This window comes from Phyllostomus hastatus, unplaced genomic scaffold, assembly GCF_019186645.2.
Source record: "Phyllostomus hastatus isolate PE091 unplaced genomic scaffold, TTU_PhHast_1.1 phas_scaffold_21, whole genome shotgun sequence".
Lineage (NCBI taxonomy): Eukaryota > Metazoa > Chordata > Mammalia > Chiroptera > Phyllostomidae > Phyllostomus > Phyllostomus hastatus.
In genome coordinates, this window is record NW_025334017.1 from 25,363,914 (window position 1) to 25,391,772 (window position 27,859).

Consider the following 27,859-nt stretch of genomic DNA (forward strand, 5'->3'; position numbering starts at 1 on the left):
TGAAAGTGAAGGCCACGCTGGGGAACGGGACCCACCTCACTGGCAGTGTGTCTGCGCCAGCACGCACTCAGGGGGCGGGGAGGGGGGTGCGGGGGTGACCACCGCCACGAGCAGCAGCAGCGACAACACCCGCACCAGCCAGCAAGCACGCTCGATCTGGGTTTCCTTTTAAATATTCTTTACACGAGGATCAAATTATCACACAATCCCAGTAACTGGCAAACTGAAAGTTCAGGGTGAAATATTTCGTCTGTCTGAAATGAAAACGACTTGGTATCAACTATTCTCCAGGTTTTAATGATTCAATACATACCAGCAAGTTTTTTTTGGAAAGTAACAGGTAATGTGACTCCAAAGATTGAGGTGTTTCTTTACTCCCGGCTTTCCGTAAAACTAGTTGAGAAGTCTTCAATTACATCTTCTATCCTCTTGGTATGAAACTGTTTCTTCCTCACATGTGAAACTGAGATAGTATTTGTTCTCCCCCTCCAGACAGGCTTCTGCTGATGGATGCCAATGCACCTTAGTAACATGGGAGCGCCATCCATGTTTGCTCAGCGAATGCCAGGTTTATAAGGACCGACCCCAGAGGGGGATTGCGTAGAGGGGTAAGTGATCAGGATAAATCACATTCCTGAGCTCCAGGAGCTAAGAGGTGGTGTGACGCACATACCTGTTTCAATATATAGTGGAATGTCTAATGCAGAAAAGCCTGCCTTTGAGAGAGCGTAATAAGAGTTTGGAGGAAAGGGAGAGCTTATTTCTGCCTTGAAGAAAATTAAATACGAAGTTTCATAGAGAGAGATCTGAGCCAGCATGCAGAGGACATGGACACGCAGAAACGAGGGATGGGAGGAGGAATGGGGTTCTAGGTTGAGGGAACAGAGTAGGTAGAGGCACAGAGGAGGCGACGGCAAGGTGAGTCTGAACTCTGTGAGGTTACTCCAGGGGGATAGGGTTGGACAGCCACGGGCCATCCCTTCCCAGCACTCAGGGAGAGCAGACAGCACTGTGCAGGGAAGGTGGTAATGCAGATTTTCAAGGGCACCCAGATCAAATGCTGTAGAGAAGTTGGACTGGGGTGGACATCTGCTGTCCTAGCATTTCTTGTCCTTATCCAACAGTCCCTGCAGTGTCTTTGGTGGGAAATCCCCCACCAGCGTTTTCAGAGCATTTGCCTTGATGGAACTGTTGGGCCCTCTGGCTCTGAGACTGAGCTGCTCCACCGAGCTGACTGCCCAGTCACAGCAGGAAACCCTCACAGCCTTGGCCCGTGTGTTCAGGGGTGGGTGCCTGTCCCAGGCAGATGACTTGTGCCCAGTGGGAGTGGACCCTAAGACTTCTGTAAGATCCAGCTGCCCAGGAGTGTGTTCCTTCCTCCTGGACTTGAATTCGGAAGGGTGTAAACCAGAGGCTCTGGCAGCCGTCTAGACAACCCAGGGACTCCGTCCTTTGGTGAGCTGAGCCCACATGGAGAACAGGTGGAGAGATGGAAAGAGATGGGGTTCTTCTGACCTCGTTGGAGCTCCCGAAACAACCGTGCCTCAAGTCCCCTCCCCTAGGTTTTCTCCTGTTTGCTGAAGCTGGTTTACTTGGGATCTTTTGTCGTTTGAGGCTGACAGCCCAGGATGATGCCTTTGAGTTTGGAAACCAGGCGGGCACATGTGACCTCAAGATGGCGTTTTCAATAGTGAAATGCAAGGTATTATGATTGCCAAGTTTCTTCGAGTCTCAGGTTGCACAAGTCACAGAATGATTAAACATTAGACAGCACCAATAATTTCAAGTTCCATAGATCTGGCTCTCAAGCCAAGGAAAAGAAACCCAAGAAAGTTATGCAATTATTGTCAAAAGACCATTGTGTGAAGGTGAAAGGAGTGATTATAAATACAATGCAACTTACAAGTTCTGCCGGTAAGCACCACCCTAGGGAAATAAGATTGGATGTCAGGGCAGTCGTGACATCCTTTCTGAAACTGCCCAGGTGAGTGATTTCAAAGGCTTCCTTGTCTTAGACACTGTATATCATGAAATGCCCTGCAACACAGCACAGAACAAATTTCCCACGTTTAATGAACGTGAATTTTCATCAGAAAAGGGGGTTTGAGGATGTTGCCGAAGCAGGAGGAAACGGCTCATTGAGATTCGCTCACGGCAGCGGAGGAGAGTGGTGGGCCAGCTTCAGGAGACATGCGGGCTGGTGGAAGGGGTCATCCCCCTTTCTGGGCGTTATTGGCCCACCCCAGGTGGAAGGCTGTGCCTGGGCAAGTGTGCTCAGAGGGAAGTGGGTCCTCAGAACACCCTCGCCTCCGTTTCCTTTGCCCTACTCAGCCGCCTCCCCACCCAGACACTCAGGGCCCTCGATGGGAAGGGAACAAGCGTCAGGGAGACACTCAGTTTGGGGAGGACGCGGGGAACAAGACTCCTGCTGTTTTTGCCAGAGAAACAGTCAGTTTGGTTGATTGATTGAAGTCTGTCTGAGGACACCTTACATGAGTCCCCCTGAATCCATGGGGGACATGTTCCAAGACCCCCAGTGCATAACTGCAAATGCAGATACTACCAAACCCAGGACAGAGCAAGACAGCGAGATTTCATCACTCTACTCAGAAGGGCATGCGATTTAAAACTTACAAGTTTTTGTTTCTAAACTTTCCATTTAATATTTTCAGACCACAGTTGACTGCAGGTAACTGAAACCAAAGAAAACAAAACCACGGATAAGGAAGGACCACTGTACTCCCCAGCGGGCTAGTTTTTAAGGGAGGGTTACCATGACCATTAATGCTTAACACAGAGAAACATACCTGCTGTGAAGCACGGGTGGGAGCAACTTGGCAGGAGGACCTTCCCAGCCCTGACTGATGGTCTAAAGGGGCAGCAAGGTGGAGGGACAAATCGTGACTTTCTTTGTTGAGTGGTTCTGGGGAAATAAACTCACCAGGCCCTTTTGTATTTAGGTCCGCAGCCACCCTGGAGGCATTGAGTTTGCTCTTGCTGTTCTCCTGGCCCATCCCCACTCATACTCCAGGCCCCAGGCCCCAGGCCCTGTTGTTTCCACCTGATGGAGAAGCTGAAGGGGTGGTGATGGCCTGTGAGCGCGGAGAGACCGGCAGGCAGAGCTGAGCATCTCCAGCCTGCCACTGGCACTGGGGTCTGTCGGAAGCCCCGGTCCCCAGGCCCACACTGGGATTGAAGTCCCTGGCAGGGCAATGAGGTTATTATACCTGAATCAGCAATAGGAGAGGGGGGTAAGCAGCCTGGAAGGTGGAAAAGGAAACTGAGGAATTACAGTCTAGCCCTGGCTCTGACACCAGCTTCTGGTGTGAGCTCGGGCAAGTCACTTACTCTCAGGGCCCCTATCGCGTCAACTGAAGAGTGAGTTGCTGTTTGAGAAGAGCTGGTAAGATCCACCCTTCATGCCTTTACGGTCTGTGATTCTGGGCACAGGGACAGAAGCCCACCCAGAGAGTGCCCGGCATAGTCTCAGTGTCAAACTCTTCTCTAGTCAAGATGAGTGAACTGGAGACCAAAGGGCTCGCCTGCTAGATTTGGGGCTGCTCCGTGTGTTCGCTGCACTGAGCTCTGGTTGGAAAGGCGGCCACAGGCAGCATGCGACACCTGTCACCACTGTGGCTGCTCTCAGCAGACTGGTCTCAGGGTCCTTGCGCCGCCGAGAGGCAGGATGGCATTTTCTCACCGTTCAGCAATCACATGCTGGCAGGCGGGAGCGGCCCTCTGACTCGGGCCACTACACAGCTGGGGAGGGCACGCTTGCCTGAAGCACCTCCTCTGGGTAGAAGGGGGACATGGTGGCCCAGGATAGCCACACCAGCAGCAGCAGCTGAGATTTATGTGACCTTTTCCATTTTTTCCCTTGTGATTCACACTGGCCTCATCCAACACCCTGACTCCCCTGCCGCCTTTCTCCCTTGGATGTCCTCTCCTTTAACTGTTAATCCTGGAGGACATTGAGGCTCATGCCAGCATCAAATCATCTTAGGAATGAAGACTCGGGTCTGTCGGCCAGAGACAGTTTCAGACAAACTAGAGATGACATCTGGGCCTTAGTTGTGTTTTAGCTCCAGGACCAGAAAAGTGGGAAAACCCGATAAAATGACGCTGTGGCTGACATCAGGACCAGATGCACCAATCAGCTACCTCCTCCCCTAGCACTGACCAATCGGTACAGACCACGACCTGGACCATGACCCTAACTCCCTCAGTCACCATGATCAGTGGTTCCCCTCCCCCCCCACCCCACTGCTATATAACCCATCCCCTGGAAGCCATATGGAAGTCAGGTCTTTGAGCGTTAGCTCACCAGCTCTGACTCTGGGAGTGCTCCACTTCCTGAAAAGAAACCCTTACTTTCTTTGTTGCAAACTCCTATTCATGTCTTCTTGGACTGTGATGTGTACAGGCAACCAAACCCGGGTAGCCTGGTAACAATTTCCCCATTTTGAAATCCTTAACTTCATGACATCTGCAAAGTCCCTTTTGCCATATAAGGCAACATTCCCAGGACCCGGGAACTAAACAGCTATCCAGATAACTTCCGGGCTTAGCATTGTTCTCCTTGAACAAGGAACACACGGCCTTCTCAAGTGATGCCACAGGGACCTGGCAGCTGGAATGTTTCCTTTGTCCGCATTGCCCGCAGCACTAGCTTGTGCTTCCAGAAACTCTCCTGCTCCTCTCACCTGCACTGTGCCATGGCTCCCAAGTTATTTTGGAGGTTTTTTTTTAGCAAAATATGTTCCAGGATTATAATAATACTTAAGGAAATCATAAGAGTGCTCCCTTAATTAGAAAAAGTGTAACGGAGTAAAATAAAATAAATACGCTTGGACTTGGGAGCCAGGCTGATCTGAATTTGAGTCATGGATGGATGGCTTACCATCTGTGGATCCTTAGCTCAGTACCTTAACTGTCTAGGCCTCGCTCGTGTTCCCCCTAATGGTAGTGCTGACCCAGGACGGGGGGCCTGTACGCTTTCGATGAGACAACGCATGTCAGGCCATAGCATAGAGCTTGTTAGATGTTAGTAGCAAAACCAATTGTTTTATTTTTCTATTCTAGCAATTTTCTTCATATCAACAGTTTTACCCTGTAAACATGAGATCCACTGCATATGAAATACTCCTACTGGTCTTGAGAAAAATTTTCTTAAGAGGCAAGAGTGTCACCAAAGCTGCCTTGGCCCTTTAGAGAAAGTCTCAGAGGCAGAGGAAGTGAGCCAGCTGGCCTGGGTGGACTCAGAGGACGAGTTAGAGAGGCAAGAGAAGGCCCTTGGAGACAGGTTCAAGGGGTTTGTTAGCGGGGGACGAGCTGCGCTGCCCACTGCTCCCCTGGTTGCAAGTTTCCTGAAAACCTTTAGAGATTGGGAAGAACAAAGCAAAGATACACATCCAAGAAAAGAAGTGTGTGTGTGTATGTGTGTGTGTGTGTGTGTGTGTGTGTGATGAGTGGGGGGCCTGGGGAGGAGGTAGGGATGTGCTCCACGGAGAGCACACACCGGGTCCTTTGTCTTAAGGGTTTTTGTCTATTTTTTTTAAAGGTGGGAATTTTAGGGGGGGCCTCAGGGGCAGATCTCAATAATCTAAATAGAATATTCATCAGCTTTCCAGGTGTGTCCTTTAACATGTTGATGAATCAAAATGAGCGTATAGAGGGATCGGTGTTATTCTCCGGTTAGTTTCACCTTCAGAGAATGTCACCGAAGAGAGGCTAGGACCTAGGTCTGCCGTGGAATGGTCCGGAATGTGTGCACCTTTTACTCCTGAACGTCCTTGGCTAGGGAAGACAAACCTGTCATTTATTAACTGGCTGTAAATTGCTCAACCACTTAACCATTTGTCTCTGTTTCCCCAATCCACTCGCCAAGGGATTTTCCTAGCTTCTTAGTATCCTGCCTCAAAAGTAAATAAATAAAAACATATACTGTTTAGATTTTTGCTCTAGACAAAAATAAGGTCGAAATTTTGCATTTTATGTATTTTTAAGCATTTAAATAGAGTACAACACACAGAGTAGAATGGATCTTTTTTAAGCGCACAGCACTATGAATTTTGAGAGAGACACGCAGCCATGCAACCACTACGATCAAGACGGAGAGTATTTCCATCACCCCCGAAAGCTTCCTCGTGCCCCTTTGCAGTCATTCCTCCTCCACGGCCCATGCCCCTGGCCACCACTGATCGTTCTCCTTTCCACCCTTTGCATTTTGACTTTAGACTTGGATACAAATGACTAACCCGCAGGGTGCCTGCAAGAGAATTTACCTACTTTGTTTCTACATTCTCCCTGCGCCCTGAACTTAAAACAGAACCCCCGAGGCAGTGAATGTCTAAGGCAAACGGGATTCAAGGCAGACCTCACTGGGGTTTCCTCCAACTTTTTCAGGAATCTTGGGAGATGCTGGGTCATGCCGCAGGTGGGGGCGGAGCAGGAGCAGCAGAGGCTGTTCGGGAGCCCTTACGGCGCTGTTTAAAGTTATGTGGTTAGGCAGACATGGCAGTGTTGAGGCTCTGATGGCCCAGATGTGCGAGGAGATCGGTGTAAAAGCCAAATCATAAGGCACAGAGAGAGACAGCAGTCAGGTGTGGCCCTGCCTAATACGTACTCGTCCCACCTCGGCTCCCTCCCTCCTCTGACCTGGAACGTGTTTACCTCTGCACCCTCTAAGCTATCTAATTGTATGCTGTCATTTCTCCAATATAACTGCATAGCAATGGCGTTGTGTGTGTTTCTTCTTCATTAAAATTGTTCATCTTAAAGAAATACTTCTTGGAAGACAATTATTTTCTTGACATAAAAGGTATTTACTGCCAGACACGGTAAACGCAGTGAAAACGTAGGTGAAGGAAACTGATACTGGACCAGTGGGGTCCGTTTGCCTGCGAGCACCACAATCCAGTAAGACATGAACAAAAACTTGCAGTGAAGGAAGTAAGGGTTTATTTTTAAGATGTCGCCCACGCCCAAAGTCACGGGTGAGTTAATGCTCAAAGACCCGGCTTCGTGATGGCTTCCAGGGAATGGATGATCTAGGGGAGAAAGCATGAATCACGGTGACTAAGGGAGTCAGGGCGTGGTCTCTCCTGATTGGTCGGCCAGCACTAGGGGAGGGGGCAGCTGGTCACTCCTAATGCCAGCCCTGGCGTCCCTTTGCTGGGCTTGCCACCCTTCTGGGCCTGTATATTGTCTCTAGTTTGACTGAAACTCTGTCTCTGAGGCTTTATTTCTAAGATTTGATGCCGACCAGAATCATTGTCCTGAGGGCTTAACGATTAAAGGAATGGGGGAGAGGGAGGGAGGCAGGTGAGTCCGGCTGCTGGATGAGGCCAGTTTGAATCAAAAGAAAGGAGAAAAGTTCCTATGAAAGAATGAAGTTTCTACACAGAAGCAATAGGACCTAACTACCCCTCTTTGTACTTCAGGGCATTCATCTGTGAACTGGAAAAGGAAAGCTACATCCCATTTATCTCTGATGGCCTGTCACAGAGCACAGGGGCACATAAGAAGAGCCCACTAATTCCATTCTCACCTAATCGGCATTATTGCACAGGACTCCACAGAGGAACTCTTAAAGCTTTGATCCGTATTAATAAGAACACAGTTAAAAGTTTATTGTAGATTTCTTTGGAGCTCCAAACTCATATCCAGCCCCATCTACAATTTAATTTACAGTTTTGCCTTCAAAGAAGTTCATTTGAATGTTACAAAAACCAAGTAATTCAACTAATTGAGTTGCAAAATAAGTAACTGTAATGCTGAAATAAACCACTAGATGGCTTCTTGAAAAGACCAAATGGGCACCACGATTTAGAAAATTTAACATAATGATGTCAAATTTCACTGCTTCTATAAAAGTACATCTATCTAAAAAAAAAAAGTACCAATGGATTTGTTTTGCAGAACTCAACAAGTGGTTTCCAAAGCTCCAATGGAAAAATAAACATGAATATTTGAAACACTTAAAATTAGTCATTATAACAGTCTAGGACTGGTAAAAAAAAAAGGAAAGGCAGATCAATGAAAAGAAATGGAATCTGAGTCTCAAAGCGTAGCCCAATAATATGGAAATTTACTATATGACAAAAGGGTCATTTCAAATAGTAAAGAAAGGGCGGATTCATGTGATAAACAGCTTTGGGGTAACTAGGATACCCTGAGGAGGAAAACGGCAGACACACACTCAGGCTAGACCCATGCTCTAATGCGAAGAATCGAGTAACAGAAATACCTAACTTTACTTTCAATATAACTCGGACATATTTTTCCTTGAAAAGGTTACAGAAAAAGTATGCACAGTATGGTACAACTTGCATATATATGGATATATTTATGTATCTGTATGGCACTTCCAGAGGGGTGCAGAAGAAGCTGGCACTGGTGCCTGTCTCTCTGAAGGGAGCTGAAACATGGGGGTCGGAGGCAGGCGAGAGGTGCACTTTTCACCGTTCGACCCGGGAAGACTTAAGAGTTAATAAACAAAATTGAACACATGCCAGGAAACTAACCCCCCCAAAACTACGAACAGTAGTATATTCTATAGGGTCTGAAATGCATCCATACATATTGTAACAAGAGAGCTGATTGAGTTTCTGCAGCTTTGAAGATACATCAATCAGAGGCAGGTTTTTTTTTCAAAGACAAAATAATATTTAGGTCTCAGGGACTCTAATCCTCCAGTATTGGTAACTACTACTTTATTATAAAGTAGTTGACGAAGAATATTGTCCCCCTTTTTATTTTTCTTCTAGACATGCTATGTATTTTATGGCCTGAATTTGTATATGAACCAAAAGAAACAAAAATAAAGAGCAACTCTGATTTAAAAAGTACCCCAAAACAATACAAAAAAAGTCAGTTTAATTTTTGATACATATTAAAACATTTCAGTCAGTTCTTCCTGACAGCATAACACGACAAATACACAAGACCTCAAACATGCTTGAAAATGACATTCAGCAAAGTATTTAAAATTTAATAAATAGCAATAATCACACACAAATACATTTTTTCATACTCAGTCATTAAGCTACTAAAACAGACACCTAAAGAATAAATAAACAAGAACTGACAATAAAAATAATGTGGGGTTTGCAAATCAGTCTACTTAAAATAGGGGGCTGATCTAAATGATTTCTTAATTTGTTTTTCAGCGTGTAGCATGATCCCCCTCATGAATAAAATATATTGAAAAAGTCACTTTCTTATAATAATGCAGTCTTTAAATACAACAAAATAAATATAAAACCAGCAAAGCAATTTCAAGTTGTAATAAAAATGCCCCCCACGACCCCCAAAGCTATGGAAATATATAGTCACTGTGGTAGCAAATAATAGTATTTAAAGTGAGAGTGCGTGCGCACCAAACTCATCTGAGACGTGTACGGCTTCAGTGCAAATCCCTGGGGTGCAATGCAAGCACAGCCCTGCATCAGGGAAAGACATGACCGGCTGGAACTTATCTTGTACAACTTTTGTACACATTTTATAAAGTTTAAGATTTAATGCATAGTAGAGTATCTTCATCCGCTTAATCCTGTCCCTCAATAGAGATGAAAAAAGAAATGACTTGGGATTTACCATTTGGTTTGTACCATATTAGAGTATTAAAGTCAATATTAGAAAAATCTATAAAAGAGTTCTGTTTCTGCTATTAATTTAATCTAATTCTATCTAAATTTCATATCACTGCATGTTCAACATAAGAGAAAAAATTTTAGGCAAGGTTTTTTTATTCCCTCTGACAAGCTCTTATTATGATGAAACCCAGTAATATTTAGACAAATGTTATATAAATAAAAACACAGGTGAATATAAGGTTCTTTTTTCCCCCTTGGGAGTACAGTAACAACCATAACATCTAATGTATTAAGTTACAAGAGTACTGGCAAAAGCAGAAAGTGTTCAATTAAAAGAAGCTATTTTGTACAAATAATTGTTACAACGTACGATGAACTGACATCAAATGAGTTTCAGCAGCCATATTTCTAACATGAACTACAGTACCAGGATAAAAACAATGAGAAACAAACGGAAGAACATTATTGAACAACATGAATACATAATGCATTTTTAGCTGCTAAAATAGCAAACTCTGAAGTTCATAGAGTTACAAATTGTTTAATTTAACCATGCAGGCTAACATATAATAAGAAATCACCCTGCATCTTCTTCCTTTTTAAATTAATACTAGTTCAATTGTAAAGTTACAAAACAATGAATGGATATTGCTCCAACTTGTATACAATCTCCCTCATGTGATTCGTACCTAACAAAGTAACAAAGCCTCATCATCACTCGTTTCGTTTTTCAGCGTCGCTTCTAAGCAAGTGTCCGGGATCTGCGCCGTGTGGACAATGCCACAGCGCTCGCAGGGGCCATCTCGATTAGCTGGCCTTCCTCCAGCGTTTGTTGCAGTGTATGGCTGCCTGAAGCCTTGTCCTTGGTCTGAGGGAAGATCAAGAAGAGGTCTAGAGCAGTCATTCACATCCAAGTCTGAAGCTCCATCAGAAACTGGAATTAGCATTTCAACATCGTCATCTTCCTCTCTTCCACTGGCCCCGTTATCAAGCTGTCTCAAAGGACTCTGGTTCTGACTGACGGAGCTTGACCGCCCTAATGTAAAACGTACCCAACGCAGCCCCTGAGTCATACGACTTAGTGCACTTGAGAGCTGGTGTCGGGCTGGACTCACACTTGGGGGTTCCCCACTTGTTGCATCCCTTCCATTATCCGTGTGGCCGCCTCGGGTACTCTGGGTTGAGGAACTTCCACTGGCTCCCACCGTTGCTTCCACTGCTGTTGTGGGAGGGACTTTCTGGGGCAAAGGAGCTGCAACCCCACCAGACGCTCCTGCCGTGTCTCTTCTCTCAGTTTCCGTGTCGGTGTCGTCTGACTCCACGGAAAACAGACTTCTGTGAGTGTGGTTTCTTTCAGGTTCTCTGCTGGTAGTCTGACTAGGGACGACCTCGTCACCATCTGCTGAGACCAGAGCCAAAGACCCCGAATGACGTGATCTTGCAAAATTAAAGATACGATTCCAAATGCTGCTGGATCTGCCTGCCATGGGGAGTCTGATGGAGGTGAATCCGAGCTGCGACCGCACAGCTAGCCTCAGGTTTTCCAGAACAGAAGCCTACAAAGAGCAGACGAGACTTTTAACATCGCTGACAATGAAGTACTAAGAAAGAAAACACTCTTCTAATAAGAATGTGTTGTGGCTAGAAATGCTGGTGCTCCTGTTGGTCTATGCAGGGTGAGGGAAGTTTTCTTACCTGCATGGGTTTACCCACTACAGAATCTAATCTAGAACTTGAACCATGGCGACTGTGTTAAGACTTTCTTAACTGTTCATTTCTTATATGCAACTGTAAAGTGGTCATTAATATCAATTATAACTGCTATTTTATTTCAAAACTCCACTTAGTGATCCAAACCTAAAAGTGCACCAAAGTCAGAACATAAAATTACTCGATACTTGTTAGCTAGGAAGGTAGAAGAATCTCCGCCGTAATCCACGAAATGACCTAAAGCAGCAGCAGTGTGGAAACTAGGCCCATTACCCGTTCTTTTTTGTCTTTTTGTTGCTGTTGTTTTTATAACACAGAGCAAGTGAGACCTGACTTACAAAGTCAAGATTTTCCAAAACATGTGAAAATCATATTTCACAGTTAGTTCTCAAGGATTTGTTGAATGAACAGATCCTGAGGATTTGTAACGAAAGGAATTAGCATATTTGTTATGTGGCCCAGGAATAAATAATTAATTAACCTATTTGTAAATGTAGCACAGAAGACAAAAAAGGCTAAAGAAATTCATCTGTTTATAGCACTACACAATGGTACCTGAGACATCTGAATTCCTTCTTATCTTTAAAGATTAAGTTTTATTTTCCACAATACAGCATTAAGCATGTTATATTCTTATTCTTTGCAATTGGTGATTTTTAATTAGTACATATGGGAGTGATTTAATTAGTATATGTTTCCCAAATGAGAGAAATGCCTACTTTTTTCTAGATGAATGAGTTTACAGATTATTAAAAACAAAACATACAGTATTATATAAAATAGTCTTTGGGCTCCATCTAGTGGTTACAGAAAAGAAGTGCCTGAATCTGGCATTCAGCACCGAACATCCGGTATTTCCAGGGAACGCCGGAGAGTCCACCACTCCCTTTCAGGTGCTGATCCCATTTTCCTCTGCCTTTCCCCTCACGGGTGAAAAATACAGAGGATGTGAGAGCACAAGGTCTTCGTCGCTCTTTGTGACCGCTACTGAATTTATTTGTGATTTCCATTCAGGCCTTTCAAACATAGCCCCAGGAATATAATTCACAGAAAGCTGAGAGCCACTATGATAGGAATATCTATCTCACAGTCTGGCCTTAGTGAAGCACAGACTGTCACTGAGAAATTCCAGTGTCAGCACATGTAGATTTGCCACACAAGTGACTAAGATTGCCCGCCTATAAGTAGTACCTAATTATTAAAAAAAGAAAGAGAAGAAGTGGTTCACTTCCCTAAGAAACTTCTCCAGAGGTTCGGTCCTCACCATTGAGCATGCAGGTGCTAAGGCTGTGTGTGAGCACTGTGTGTGGTCACGTGCAGCAGCGAACAGGGGCACCTCCGAGATCCCTCCCTTTCCTGCGGCTACCGCCCGCGAGCTCAGCCACGCCTTCGGCTCACGTTAGTGCTGGCCAGAGCATGACAGTCGTCCACAGTGAAGCAGAGCTCACTCCTTCCTGAAGTCTCTTTAATTTATAATGGTCAATTTAACATTAGATTCTATGAGAGATCCCATAAATGTTTCAGGAATCATTTCATATATTTAGTTTATGAAGCAGAAGAAAGCATTCCTCGGAAAGCACTTCTATTTTGAATGAAATGGTCATTTAGATCATTTTCTTAAGAACTGCTCTGACAATCTGATAATTTGTTAGCAAAAGTTTCAAACTTGGGAGTTGAGTCTCATTAGCTGAATACAATGTAGCTTACTGTTCTTAAATATTTTATTTTAAAGCCTTGTTGAAATAGAATTCCCTCACAAGGGAATTGTAACCCAAAATGGTACAGTGTGTAGTTAAGAATTAAACCTTACCCAAAGGGAGGTCCGACTTTTACTCTCTGCTTCTAGGATGTCCCTTAGCCCTTGGAATGCTGTCTGTGTTAGGAATGTTACGACCTGGAGCCTGGAGCCAGCCACACAGTAAAACTGGACCTTAGGTGAAGGCTCCGTGTCACACCAACAACCAGATGCTGGGGGGAGGCTTTGGGTCGGCAATTATCAGTCAGCCTCTGCATGGACTAGACCTTGAGGTCAGCCACGTGGCAATTAATCATGATTATGTGATGGATTTGGCCCCAGTAAAAACTCTGGATATTGAGTCTCGAGTGAGCTTCCCTGGTTGGCAACATGCCTCGCATCCTATCCTGCATCTGTGTCAAGAGTGATACTGTCCTGCCTTTATGGGAAGAGGATAATCAGAAGGGTTTTGAGTCCTAACCCTGAACCCTGCCCTATGTGTCTCTTCCTTCAGTCGGTTTAATCTGGGTCCTTTCCCTGTAATAAACTATAACCACCGAGTACAATAGCTTTCAGTGGGTTCTGAGTCTTTCTAGTGAATTATCAAACCTGAGGATGGTTTTAGGAAACCCTGAACTTGCACTTGGTGTTAGCGGTAAGGATTGTCTAGTGTGAACTATGCTCCCTTTAACTTCACAGTTGGCTAAACTCCTGAAGGTGCAGGGGCGGTGGGTGCTACTAAGAGGTGGAGAGGGCAGATGGAGCCCACCACTGTCTGAATTCCTAGCTAAAAGGAAACCTCCGAGGCAGACACAGTGTGCAGAAGCCACAATTTACAGGTGTCCCATTTTGTACGCAAAATCCCAAGCAGTGGAATTTACTTAGCAAATTACATCCAGAGATATGTTTTAAAGCTACAAATTCTCACCAAAGATTTCCTACAAGATGCAAATAAGGTAATCGGAAATCTCATTTAACAAAAAGAAAATGATCTTCCATTTTGAACAAAATCAAATCACTGGAAAACACTGTTTATCAATTTTTCTTAATTCTAATACCGGGAACAATTTTTATTAATGATTTTGGAGGAATTTACATTTTGAATGTGTAAACCCTTACGAATTCTGGAATAATTTTAAGCAATGAAAAAGAAAATTTAAAAATCATAACCAAAATTTAAAGAATTCGGAAACATTAATAAGGAAGGAATAAGTTATATTTAAAGAAAATGGTATGAATTCTTAAACACTGTAAAATCCAGCTGTAAAAGTTTTCCCACAAGCTGAAGGGAAATGTTTCAATTACTGTTAATTACTACTGATTATTCTAGCATGTTACTAATATATTACTAGCATATTAATTTTGGTATTCATTCTCAAATTTTCTGCATGTTCAGCTGAAGTAGAAAAGAATTTAGAAAAGTTCACTTTTGGTTTTAATGTACTAAATTAACCTAAACAGTAAAATGCTTAAGAGTCAGTCATATAACCAAATCAGAAGAATGAAAAGCATACTTTTGTATGTTGTGGTATTTGTTAAAATACAATGAAACAATTATGATTTCAAATTTCGTATATTTTATGCTCGACGTCGTGACAAAAATTCCGAGTCGAGGGTCCTCTATCACACATACAAGTACAGGCGCGGTTTTAAGAGGCACTAAAACAGAAACCATGAACGGCAACGTACCTGGTTAGGCGAACAAACAGGAAAGTCTTCAACTGGCGGAATTAAACCCTGAGCGATCAACTGTCCGTAAGAGGGAGGGGCTTCTCTTCTGAGCAATTCTGCTTCCACTCTTGACAACTGTGTTTCAAATGATCTTGGAGGAGAAATAAGGGGATTAAAAGGGCTTAAGAGAGGATAAGACAGATTTTTAAAAAGTCATCACTAATTAAAACAATGTGAATCTTAATATATGGGATAATTTTAAAAGCGTAGTCAACCAATGTTTGCTGGTGTTTACACCACCCTGCACTGCGAGCGCAGAGATGAAGCAGTGTGGCCTCAGGCGGCTTTACACCGGGAGCCTGGGTCATTAAGGGTTAGTGAATTAGAAATCCCATAGGAGGTAAAGGTACCAGATCTTTAAGGCCCTAAGAACACAGGGAGCTTGAGGATTTAGGTGAAAGAATTTGAAAGCTCTTAGAAGACACTTTATTCATCAAGCCCAACACATTCATTTTTCAGATAAGGAAGAGTGAAATAAGTCACTAATACACTTTCTAGAGTAACTGGTTCTGGAACTCAAGACCTCAGACTCTTCGCTGTGGTCTTATGGGGCAACGTAGTAAAAGTTTCCTGGCCACTTGTACTAGCCCAAAGAAAGACGCAGTGTGGTGCTGTGGTACTGGTGTCTGTGTGCGTCTACAGTCCCAGCTGGCCGGTACACGCGGTTCTTTGTGGAACACACTATGTGCAGCTCTCCTGGGACGGAGGGCCACTGCCTCCACAGCAGATTCCTAGGGGCCTCTCTGCAGCTTCTCCAAGGTTCAGTCTGTCCACCACCACACAGAGGGCCGCTCCCCCCAAGGGTACCCTTTTACGTTTTACCTTTTCTTCCTCACTCGAGAGCTCAGATGTGTGGCTCTCACAGAGCTCCACTACACAGCATCGGCCTTGTGTTCCAGGCTTATCTCCTATTGGGTCTTTACATGTATCTTAGCTCCGGACAAATTAAACTATGTGCCTATTCTCCGAGGATTGCTGGCATCCCTCCTTCCACGCATTTTCCCAGGCTACTTTTTCAACTGCAAGACCTTTTCCCTATCTGCATTCTACCCATAGATTTCACACGGCACTTGTTCACTGAGGGCCTCTCCTGCCTCTCCTCTCAGAGCGGGTATCTCTGGACTTCTGTACTGCTTTGTTCCACAGCTCTTAGAGCACGTACACTTTCGTCATCTTATTTCACCACCAATTCCTTTCTTGAACTGTGAACTGCCTGTGACATTGTCTTCTCCACTTCTCTATTCACCTGCTGTCCTTTGAACATAGTATGTCCTCAAATATCTAAAATTATTGAATGAATATTTATAAAAATATAGGTGAAACACAACAACTAAGAGTTACAGCTTGGAAAATTCCTACAAAACAGACTCATCTGAAAATAGGAACTGGTAAATACAGATGGGCTATTTTCAGCCCATAATCCTAAGTATTTATTCACTTAAAAAATGTTAAGTCTTTTGAGTCTTCAGCTTTTCACGCTAATTTTATAGATCACTAACAATATTTATTTATTTCTAACAATATTTATTTATTTCTAAATGATACAAAACAAAAAGACACGGCCAATCACACAAAAGCACTTGTTGCAAGTAACTGGGCCTTATCTTCACTGCATGGAGCAGCGCCGCTCCAGCTTTTCTCAGGATACTGACCTGCGCTCAAACATCCTCAGAGAGTAAAGCTTACAGGTGCACCCCAGCGCGATGACCAGCAACAGGCCGCAGATCAGGCTGCCGATGACGGCGGCGGTTATGACTCTGGTGGGCACGATGACTGGGCAGTTCTCCTCGTCGCTGCCATCGCCGCAGTCATCCTGAGAATCGCACACCCAGCTCTCAAACACACAGCGGTTGTTTTTACAGTGAAAATTTCCAGGCTGGCAAAAAAAGCAGTTTTTTTCGTCTGAGCCGTTTGGGCAGTGATTCTGGTAGTTGCAGCGATCAGAACGAGGGTAACAGACGCCGTTCCGGGAGCACGGGAACTCTTCCTTCTGGCACATGGTGCAGTTGGTCTCGTCCCTCCCATTTGGGCAGTGCCAATACCCATCACAGCGCTGCTGCTCAGTGTAACAGCCCCAGTTACCGCCGCAGGGTATCTCCCATGGCAGACAGAAGCCATCTACTTGGTAAGTGGCATTAAAGCCCCTGGCAGCATTCACTTTATCAGCACAAAAATGCACCCTTATCTGTCCAGAGGAAGAAACAACGGTAAGAGGTGCATGAGAATCAAAGGCAGTTAACACACGCAAGAGCTTGTGTGGGTTCTCCTCTAACCCATCGTATATTTTCACATAATCACCATAACCAGTACCATCAAGTTTAAAGTCGGTGAAGCGTAAAATGACTTTACGGTGGTCACCGGTGTCTATTAGCCAGGTGCAATTGCTTCCAGGAGGATAAAAGTCTGGGTAATTGGGAGAATTAAAAGTACCATAAAAATATTTTAACCACTGCCCACACGTTGGCACATCACAGTCTATCTCATCTCCTAGGTCAAGGCAGTCAATGTTCCCATCGCATTTTAAAGATTCGGGCAGGCAGGTGTAAACTTTGGTAAACCGAGACAGACACTGGAACTGGTTGTAAGCACAGGGCTGGAAAGAGGCAGATGTTGGGGGATTAGCTTCTTTAGCACAGATCTCTTCATCGGAACTGTCTCCACACTCGTCCATGTCATTGCACTTCCAGGCTTCCGGGATACACTTTCCATTCCCACAACGAAACTGGTCACAGGCACAGTTCGGTTCCTCCGACTTCCCTGGGAAGACAGGGGAGGGAAGAAGGGAGGTGGAGAGGTTAAGGAGACAGAAACATACTCTTCAAAAGATATGTAATAGCCAGTGACATTTTTATAATAAATGTTAAGCCCAAGGAAAGGGGTTTCAAAAATCTTGTTCTAAAAATAGGTTGAGTTCTAATGACAAATTAATATTGGCTCACAAATCACTCAACAATTCAATTTATTAGAAACTTATAATTTGTTCCATAAAGATCTTTGCAGTTCGATCTAAAGAGAAGAAACCATCTGTTTTTATCAAAAGCTATCTTACCAAGAACATCCAGTAAAATGATGTAAGACTCATGAGTCCATAAGATATGCTGCCTAAACATTTATGTTGCGTGAACAGCAAAATGACAGACATTTTGAAATAAAGAAAAATTCATCTACGGAAATCACCTTTTCAAAACCACTTTTCATGTTCTTTTCTAGTTGTTTTTATATATATATAACACAATATTTTGTTACGCATATCAGGATATTTTGTAAGCCCATTATTTACCTAGATTTTTGCTAAGACTGTAAGATCAACTTTATCATGTTTATGATGTTCCATGTAATTATATCATAGCACTCCCATTTTGTAATTTCTCTAGTTTTAACATAACTGCAAAATATTGCATTAACCTGACCTAAAGGCATAAATTTAATGACCACAACACTAGGGAAAAGAGACAGAAAAAAACCTGAAATGCACAGAAGATTCTAATTATCTCTGTGTACCACTGTGGACACAAAACAATGAAGTAGAGAAAGAAAAGCAAATGCTAGATCCCCTCTTGTCCCCAAATTGATCATGTTGGGCCAGTGCTAAATCTTCCATTAACAACTCATTTATTGGTGAGCGGGGCAGAAAAGGTGCTTCAGAGCCGAAATATCACTAAGACTGTGTTTTTAAGAAAAAAAGAGAGAAAGAAACATGTTTGCTAAAGACAACCATGGAATTTCAGGAGATGTGACATGGTTTTCAGCAAAGCATATGCATAACTCGAATGCTCTGAGTCACTCACATTTGTTATGATCTGGTCACTGTTTCTGGATACAGTTAAAAAACAGCAGAAGACGACTTCTGAGGCTACCAACTATGAAGGTGAACCCAGTATGCCTTTTCGTGAAGACAATGGTAATTCACAAACAAAAATATATTCTGAAGTAACTTTCAGGCTATGGGTAAGCAGCAGAGAGGGAAAAACTCCTTTTAAACTTAGTATATTTAAAATTTTTAAAAAGAAAACTGAACTTTGTTTATAAAATTAATCATTGTATTAGGTAGGATTATATGAAACACCTTTTAAGACCCAGCTCTAGGGCATGTGAACCTTTAGCTTCTAATTTCTCAATCACAGCTACCACGGGAACGTAAGTCTCAACTGAAGAGTGCTTAGAAGACTAGGCCCCAAGTGACCGAGCAGTTAATACTATACATTTCTGTCTAGCATCTTTCTTCTTATTAAGAAACACACCTGAAAAATACGCCAGTCTGAAACCCTTTCTAGAGATACTGTCATCGGAGTGGAACCTGACCCACACGTGGTCTTGGGAAGAAATGTACGGTGGTGGAATCGTGGAACCACAAGCTCGGTAACTTTCGATGTTCTTGAATGTTTCTATTGTCAACCAGTCCAAACTGCATCTTCTGGACCCCTGAATATCAAAGTCCTGAAAACTACAAACAAAAAGAAAAGATTATGAGAAAGGGTAATTGTGGCAAAAAAAAATCATCATAATACAATGTAACTGAGGGCTTTATTACAAATCTCTATATGTTGTTCTGGGTTTCCAAACGTACAACCATATCATCAACAGATTATACTGTCCGCTGTCAGATTCCAAAATAATGCTAAAAAACAGGTGATAGCTGACACCTTTTTGATTTCTTCTCTGTGTGTGTGTTTAGGAAAGACCACTTCTAAGTGGTCTTCTAAGTGGTCTTTCCTAAAACACTAAGTTGTTTTGTGTTTGAACCCAAAACAGCACTCTGCGACCTACTGATCTGAAGTGCACACGGAGAAAGCCAGCAGTCTCTTAGATTAGAGTGCTTGCTTAGTGAAAAGTTTACAGCTTACATTTATAGGAGAACAAACAGCACAAATCTGAGTAAGGTAAAAAGAATTAAAAGTAAACAAACAAACTTTTCAGTGAAATGCCCTTTAAATATACCTTTTTTTGGTATTAACTTATGTTAACTTTATAGTTGAACATTATCCCATAGTTCACAAAATATGGGCACGAGTACAGGCAAAATGGCGAGTAAACAAGAGCACACACAGGATGACCACTGCTGTGGAAAAGCAGGAACCACATACCATTTTCCAGTGACAGGCCTTACAAAAAAGGGAAGACCTGATTTTGTCCCCTTGCCTCGGCCTTAAATTATGTGATAACAAAATTAATTACCCAAGAATTATAATAGCAGGATATTTCCTCTCTAAATACTCTGAAAAACTGTATCAAAGGCTGACGGACAATTTTGTTTCCACCTTTCACTATTATGAAAAATGATTTAAAGAATCCTTAAACATGCATCTCTCTCTCTACATGTGAGCAAGTGTATAAATGCTCATCTGTCTAGGACATATTTTCTAGAAGTAGAATTGCTAGGACAGAAGACACACTTCTACTGTAACGGTTTTAGGCACTGAGAGAAATGTTTATATCAAGTCACGACTCCACGGTGTGTGTAGAGAAGTACCTTACGTCCCACAACTCTGGCAAAATGAGATATTCTGTTTGTCAAAAAATCTGCTGCCAATTAGGTTGGCAAAAGGTTATCATTGCTCTATTTTGCATTTCCTTATTTACAGAGATTGAAACACTTTTGCCTATGTTCATCAGCTATTTCTTTCTTGTGAATTGCCTTTTTGCATCCTTTATCCATTAAATTTTTGTATTTTTAAAAGAGCTCTTTATATAGCATAAACATGTTCCTATTTAGGGTGTGACTGTTACAGAAAGTACACACACACACACACACACACACACACACACACATTCTGTCTAACAGGCATTAGCGGGGAATAAAATGGCATCTCTCCCTGTAATTTTATACGCACTTCTCTGAAGACTAAACGCTGTTGAACACCTTTTCGTGTGCTTATTGGCCAATTCTTATTCTCCTGCAAAGTGTTCAAGTCTTTCACCCATTTAATAACGTTGGGTTTTCGAGTTACAAATATTCCTTTGTACGTGCTGGAGTCCAGCCCTGTGGTGGATACGTGTATTGCCGATATTTTCTTCTAGCCTATCTGGATTGTCTTTTCATTTTCTTAATGGTATCTGTTAATGAGCAGACATTTTTAACTTCAGTTCTAATCGGGCCTAATTTATTATCTTTTCCTTTATGTTTAGTACTTTTATTGTCCTCTCTAAAATACCTTTGCCTACCCTCAAGATCCCAAAGATATTCAATAATGATTTTTTTTTAATTTTTAAGAGATTTTATTTATTTATTTTCAGAGAGGGAAAGGAGGGAGATAGAGAGAGAGAGAGACATCAATGTGCGGTTGCTGGGGGTCATGGCCTGCAACCCAGGCATGTACCCTGACTGGGAATTGAACCTGCGACACTTTGGTTCGCAGCCTGAGCTCAATCCACTGAGCTACACCAGCCAGGGCCAATAATGATTTCCTGTAATATTTTAGAGTTTGAGTTTTTACATTCACCCCTAGGATTTCTCTTGAATTAACTGTTGTGTCTTCTCAGGGACAGGTTGAGATTCCTATACTATTTTTGTTTTATTGTGTGACTAAATTACTCCCTGATCACCCTGAACTTGTGGAGGCTTAATTTTACAGTTAGTGAGCTGTTAGTGAGCTTGTTCAGATTTGTTCTAAATGAACTCTTAATTTCAGGATCTTATTGGGCATGAATCCAAATTCATTAACTCCTTCCAGGATTCAGGAAATCTTCCTTGAGATGTGGGCTGCGCCTCCACTTTATTCTGCACTTCAGTCTTGTGCTTGCTTTTAGTGCAGCTCACTTGTGAAACCTCGTGGATCCAACACACGGTCAGAAGCAGATGGCTGCGTTCCGTGGAGCCTCCACTGCGCCGGCAGGAATTTCCAAGTCTTACAGCACTGAGCTGGTAAGCTGCAAATTCAATTTTGAGGCCGGACTTTTAGTTTAAAAGATAAATATCTCCAAAAATTCTAGTTTTACTTTGAAGAGAGATCCAACATTTGGAATCCCTATGATAAAAAAAAAATCCTATTTTGTGTACACATTTATACTTAGCCATATTGCAGTAGAAAAATAAGCATACTGCTCAGGTTCCAGCACTGGTACGTTTGCAGAAGGAAAACCTCAGAGGCATATCCTTCCGATCGATCCTGCAAGGGAATCACTCTTCACAGGAGCAGAACAGCCTCTGCAAGCTCAGCTCCAATGTTCCAGAAGGTGTGGCTGGGGCTGAGGGGACCAAGGGAAAATAACCCTATGGACCCTGTTTCATGACTTCCATACAAAAAAGGGGATAGACCACAGTTGTGTTCCTCATCAGAGCATGGTTCTCTCGTTAATTAATGGATGTAAAAAAGATACAAAAGCAGGCTAAATTTATAATCTCAGTCTACTTCTAAACTTCTAGGACTCTTACCTATGAAATGTTACCAATGGAAGAAACGCTGCAGATGCCTGTGTGCTGCTGCCGATCGCGGTCTCTGCGAGAGAGATGCCCTCTCACTTGTGCTTCGGCTCCACCTCCAGCTCTCTGTGCAGCCACACCCCTTTTCCTCCCCTCAGGCAAACTGCTCTTTCTGAGAGCCTTGCTATGATTCCCATAAGCAGGCAACAGCTAGTTCCGCTAAATATTTTCTCCCTAATATCTTATTCCCACAGTTTTTCTCTGCAATTTTAAATGTTTTTTAAACTAAATCTTAATCTTTCTTATTTATATCATAGTTATTCTTAGAGTATTAAACTTACGGCTATTTTCTCTAGGAATATCTTCAACTTCGTATTCCTGACAAGTGTTCTTTTGTTTCAAAGTTAGGAAAACGGAGGTTTTTCTAGACACAGTATTTACCCACCATCAGCTTGATCCAAGTTTTGTACATACATGTAAATATGCACACAGAACTCATTAGGGTACAGGATGCTACTAATGTGACCAACATTATGGGCTGGATCTCCCATGGCCAAAGATTACACTCTAGAACCTAATACGCTATTTTGTTAATGTGTACCTTTTGTTAACAAGTGGCCTAGAAAAATATGAATGACGCAGTGCCAATCCATTACCACCAGGAGGAGACACTTAAAACACCTGCCGTAACAGCAGAGAAAGAATGGGCCGCTGTTCTTACCCTTAAGATGAAACTAATAACTGTAATTTATTACATTTTCTGAAAATCATCTTTTTATATGTTAAGTGAAGATAACTGGAAATGAAATTATTTTGTAATAAAGTAGCATATAGTAGTAGAGAAAGATGCCAGAATTACCTTATAGTAATAATTTCCCCCGGGTTTGCCCTTATGAGCCAGCTACAGTTGATCTTGGCGGGATACTCAGAAGGCCAGCCTGGGCTTGTGATTATACCGCTTGGTGCTCGAATCTGTTCTGGAGTCTCTCCACAGGCTGGAAGATAGCCAAAGCAATCTTAGCTAATTATTATACTTTAAAAGAAAGCATTAAGTAAATCAGTGTTTTTTTTTAAAAAAAAACCAACATTGCAGACAACAAATCATGTACAATAAAATATGGTATTATCAACCTTAAAAAGCTTCTATTATTCAAATGAGACACTTTATTTTCCTTCCTTTTAGTTAAGCTATCATATCCTAATTAAGTACACATTTTCGGGAGGACAGAGGTTTTCAAGTTGGATCTCTGAATAATAGTTTAAGAGTCAGAATTGCTAGCTTTAGCCATGGAGATCAATCAATTGCTCCATCTACCCATCCATTCATCTTTTTTCAAAACTCACCTTTTACATTTATTTTATTACATACTACTTAGAGTTCAGTATTTACTGAACTACTGTGTTTATATCCTTAGGAGTACTATTTTATTTTTTGGATACTTTAAATAAAAGACTTCATATAAATAATCTTTTGAGCAAAATTATTATGGGACAGCACATATATAAACATAATAGCAAAAAGCTGGATTGTTAAAGTTAGTGGATGGCTGAATAAAGACAGCCAAACATTATTGCAAAATTACTGCAAAGTAGTCGTGTAACTTATTTTTAATACTTTCAAATTGTATTACAGAGTCATGAGTAATTTCTACGTTATTTTTTTTTAAAGGCTTGAAATACAAGGTCTGTCCAGGATGAGTCCAGCCACTGTTAATATAACAAGAACAGTTTGGTACATCACTGTACTAGTTAGTGAAGGTGGTGGATGCCATTGAGTGAGCATGTGTACTGTGTGGCCGTTGCATTCAAAATGACTGAGTGAGTAGAGCAATGAATCTGCATCAAATTTTGTGTTAAGCTTGAACATTCCTCCACAGAAACTATTAGGATGATTCAGAACGCCATAGCTATGGGCAGCTGGTGACTGGCAGCTTCATCACAATGGTGCATCCACTCATGCATCACGTCTTGTGCAGTTTTTTGGTGAAACATCAAATCATTCACATGACTCAGACCCCCTACAGCCCAGATTTAGCACCCTGCATCTTGTGACTTTTCCAAAAACTAAAGTCACCTTTGAAAGGGAAGAGATTTCAGATCATCTATGAGATTCAGGAAAATACGACAGGGCAGCTGGAGGTGATTGGGAGAACTGTGTGAGGTCCCAAGGTGCGTACTTTGAAGGGGACTGAGGTGTCATTGCCCTTTGTCCTATGTACAATGTTTCTTGTACCTTCTTCAATAAATGTCTCTATTTTTCACATTACCTGGCTGGATACCTCTTGGACAGATCTCGTAGTCATGATTAAAATACCCTTATGTGGTTAGATATCCAAGTATCATAAAAAACAGAGACGTTCAAACTACTACCACCACTTCCCTGGACTGTGTTCTCGACTATCTGCAGCCCCCATGGGAACACAGTTAACACTTTACCCCCCCTCCCCCATTTCAGCTCAATTCTGACATTTTATTCTCCTGCAACTTCAAAAAGTTGGGCTACAAAACATACATATATAATCTGTGTTTAAGCCCTCAGTAAAACTTAAAGTTCTATTTGATATAATTTTGACAAATTGAATTATTTGATTTTTAAAGTAACAGATCAGAGGCGTCAAATCAGAAGCAGAAGAGAAGCTGCCAAGGGTACACAGACAGTCATCAGCCGTGATGGGGCAATTTTCAGAAAAACAAAGTATTCACTGAACTCAAAACCATGACAGCTTAGAGCCTGCTCAGTATCCCGTGTTCCCAGTGGTCGGAGAGCACGCCCAGTCTACCAGCATTACTCACACCTAGCCAACGCAGCTGAGTGAATAAATGAATCGCTGCAAGTGAAGTGCCTGATATAATATGTGGTCTGACATTTCATGCTCTTTGAGTTCTGCTGTTAGTTCAAAAATTAGGTAACCCCATTTGTAGAAAGGCAAGTATCTCTATTACAATTATAATTTGGAATAATGAAAAAATTGTTTTTGGTAACAGAGGTTATACTCTGTTCAATTTAAATTAGAATGCTAAGAAGTGTACTATGTAATTTTAATAACTTTTTATCCACAATGATCAAAATAAAGCAAGCAATGTTGCTTAGTCAATCCTTATTTCTATAGACTAACCCGTTCCCTGAAAAATAAAACTTGCAATTAAGGTTTTAAAAGTACGTTTTACTGCAAAAACAGTATTTATGCCTAGAATGGGTCTATTTTGGAGTTAGGGTACATTGCCAAAGAGATACTGTTTTCAGTCACTTTCAGAACATGGAGATTCACGGCACAGAACACAAGGATGTATGTAACATATCAAGAAGCTAGCACACATCTGATTGCCAACCCACAAAGCTTCCAGTGCTTCTTTTGTTATCAAATTTTATTAAGGGTAAAATATCCCTTACAAAAAAATTTTAACTTTAATGAATAGTCCCTTAGAAAAAGACTAATTTTAAACAAATGTCACTCGATTTTAAGAGCTTATTAACAATGAAGTACTAGAGTTTTGCTTCTAACTATGTTCGAATACAGTGGTTTTCAACCTTTTTCATTACATGGCACACATAAAGTAACTACTAAAATTCTGCGGCACATGAAAAGATACATGTTTTTTCTATCTGACAAAAAAAATAGGTATAATTTTGATACATTCACACCAGACAGCTTGTTGTGCTGGCTGCTGTCATTTTTCAATCTGACCATCCCAGGGCAAAGAGGTCCATACCCCCACTCAATAGTCGGGGATTGCGTGTTTTAAAAACTCCTGTTTGCGTGTTTCAGCACACCAGCTGAAAAACACTGCTGTAATGAATTATCATTCTAATAACTAATGAAAAGATATCGTAAATCATAAAACTTTTTTCTTTCTTTTTGTCTCTTGTCAAAACTTTCTGGAGTTGTATACTGAAGAAATTCTTAAGTTCATTTAGACACAAACAAACACAACACAAATAATCATCACTCCTCCCTCAAATGTAGAAAATTGCTTTTCTTTTTTTTTGATTTCTAAAAATTTTAATTGTTGTTCAAGTAGTTTTCTTTTACTCCCATCCCAGCCCACCCCTGGGCCCTCCCCACCTCCCTCCCATTTCCACCCACCCCTAGTTTTTGTCCATGTGTCCTTTATACTTGTTCTGAAATTGCTTTTCATTAGAAGCTTCACCTACATTAGAGACAATAATAAGTTTTGAGTGCAATTATCTTTAACTTAGAAACATACTACTGTACTGATGACATACCAGTACTCAAATACTCATTAGCTGATTTAACAGCAAGATACATCCAAAAACTAGGTGGGAATAATTTAAGAAAAAGCAGACATTTGTTAATTTTTAAATAAATGAACAGACTAGTTATAGGAAAAAAGTAGAAAGAATTATATTAGGTTTTATTTTTTAAAAATTTCCCTCAAATACCTGATAAGCCCATAGGTGGTGCTCTTCTATAAAAAACTAAAGAATTTATGTTTTGGTATGATGCTCAAAAATACTATTATGGACATTTTCACACAACTGCCTAAGGAGAATCCATCTCCCAGAAAAAAGAATGGTTATCTTAAAATTCAGTATTTTACATTTGTAATTCAATAAGTAATTTAAAAACAAAACTATAATATCATAATATTGCTCCCTTAACTGGCTATAAATATACATATTGTGATATATTAATTTTGCATATTGGCAACATGACAGAATTTGGCGTTTCGTTTCAGATCCAGCCAGAGGCTGCTGATCACGCGTTTCTGCACGAAGAACACAGTAGGGGTGCGCAGGTATTCTCCAGGACAATCGTAACTTCCTCCCTCGTCTACCCAAGATTAAATTCAAATGTTAAAAGAGTGAGATTAATGTTTGAAAACATTGAAAAGAATTTTCCCTCCTTTTTGGATTAATAATTTTCCCCTATATGCTGGTAGATCTGGAATCAAAAGACCTAGACTTACTGGCTTTGCTATAGAGCAAATTACTACACCTTTCTGGATCCTGGATTCCTCTTGTATCAAACTATGCAGCTGCTATGTGAGTATCTCTAAGGTCTGTTTCAGTCTTAGGTCAAACCCCTCCTCTCCAACCACAATGATATATTTCTACTAATTTGATAGTTCATAAGGATGTGCTGCTACATTTTTTTTTATTTTCTCACTTTGCATTTTTTCTTTGACCCAATGAAATCGAAATTCCAATTCTTAACCCCATAAATATCTTACAAGGAGGCAAAGGCCATTGCCGACCTCACTGTGAATCCATTGGACCCTCAGTCCTCAGGGTACTTGATCTCTTTAGAGCACTGGAGAGTGATAATTTCTTTCTCTGACATTGCACTACAGTGACTCTGCTCACATCACCTCTTATGGCTCTCCTCCTAACTCTGGACCGTGCTAGTTCCCTAGCACTAACCTGTCTTCCTCAGTCAGCTCCTGATACGCTGGTGTTCCTATTTCATTCCCAAGACTTCTGCTCTAACTCTCAATGGAAAATCTCACTCACTCCTACACTTACAACTATGCCTTATAGTTCACGGGTTTAAAATGTCCAACCTAGAGACTCTGCATAGTCAAATGCCCACTGGACCTTCCAACCTCAATTCAACACAACCAGAATTGGGTGTTTCCCTAATCCTTCTTTATTCTATACAGTAGTTCCCTCCTATCTGTGGTTTCGTTTCCATGTGGGTAAAGCAGGGTTCAAAATTATTAAATGGGAAATTCTAAAAAGAAACAATTTATAAGTTTTAAATGGTG

General features: G+C 41.8%; 1 protein-coding gene and 1 long non-coding RNA gene across 3 annotated transcripts in view; one reads left to right on the forward strand and one right to left on the reverse strand.

The window, feature by feature from the left end:
- The first annotated feature begins 119 nt into the window (after positions 1 to 119).
- Positions 120 to 10,459, forward strand: LOC123832911. Its single transcript, XR_006788144.1, has 3 exons — positions 120 to 340; positions 493 to 608; positions 10,331 to 10,459. It is a non-coding gene; the product is annotated as an uncharacterized LOC123832911 (long non-coding RNA).
- LRP12 (LDL receptor related protein 12) overlaps positions 8,861 to 27,859 on the reverse strand; it is a 69,875-nt gene continuing 50,876 nt past the window's right edge. For both annotated transcript variants that reach the window (XM_045860765.1, XM_045860764.1), the window contains 5 exons: positions 22,992 to 23,127; positions 19,014 to 19,216; positions 16,425 to 17,529; positions 14,731 to 14,863; positions 8,861 to 11,152 (listed from right to left, as the gene is read on the reverse strand). In XM_045860765.1, the coding sequence (XP_045716721.1) occupies positions 10,286 to 11,152; positions 14,731 to 14,863; positions 16,425 to 17,529; positions 19,014 to 19,216; positions 22,992 to 23,127 (2,444 nt within the window). In that variant the 3' untranslated portion in view covers positions 8,861 to 10,285. The remainder of the gene's footprint in view (positions 11,153 to 14,730; positions 14,864 to 16,424; positions 17,530 to 19,013; positions 19,217 to 22,991; positions 23,128 to 27,859) is intronic.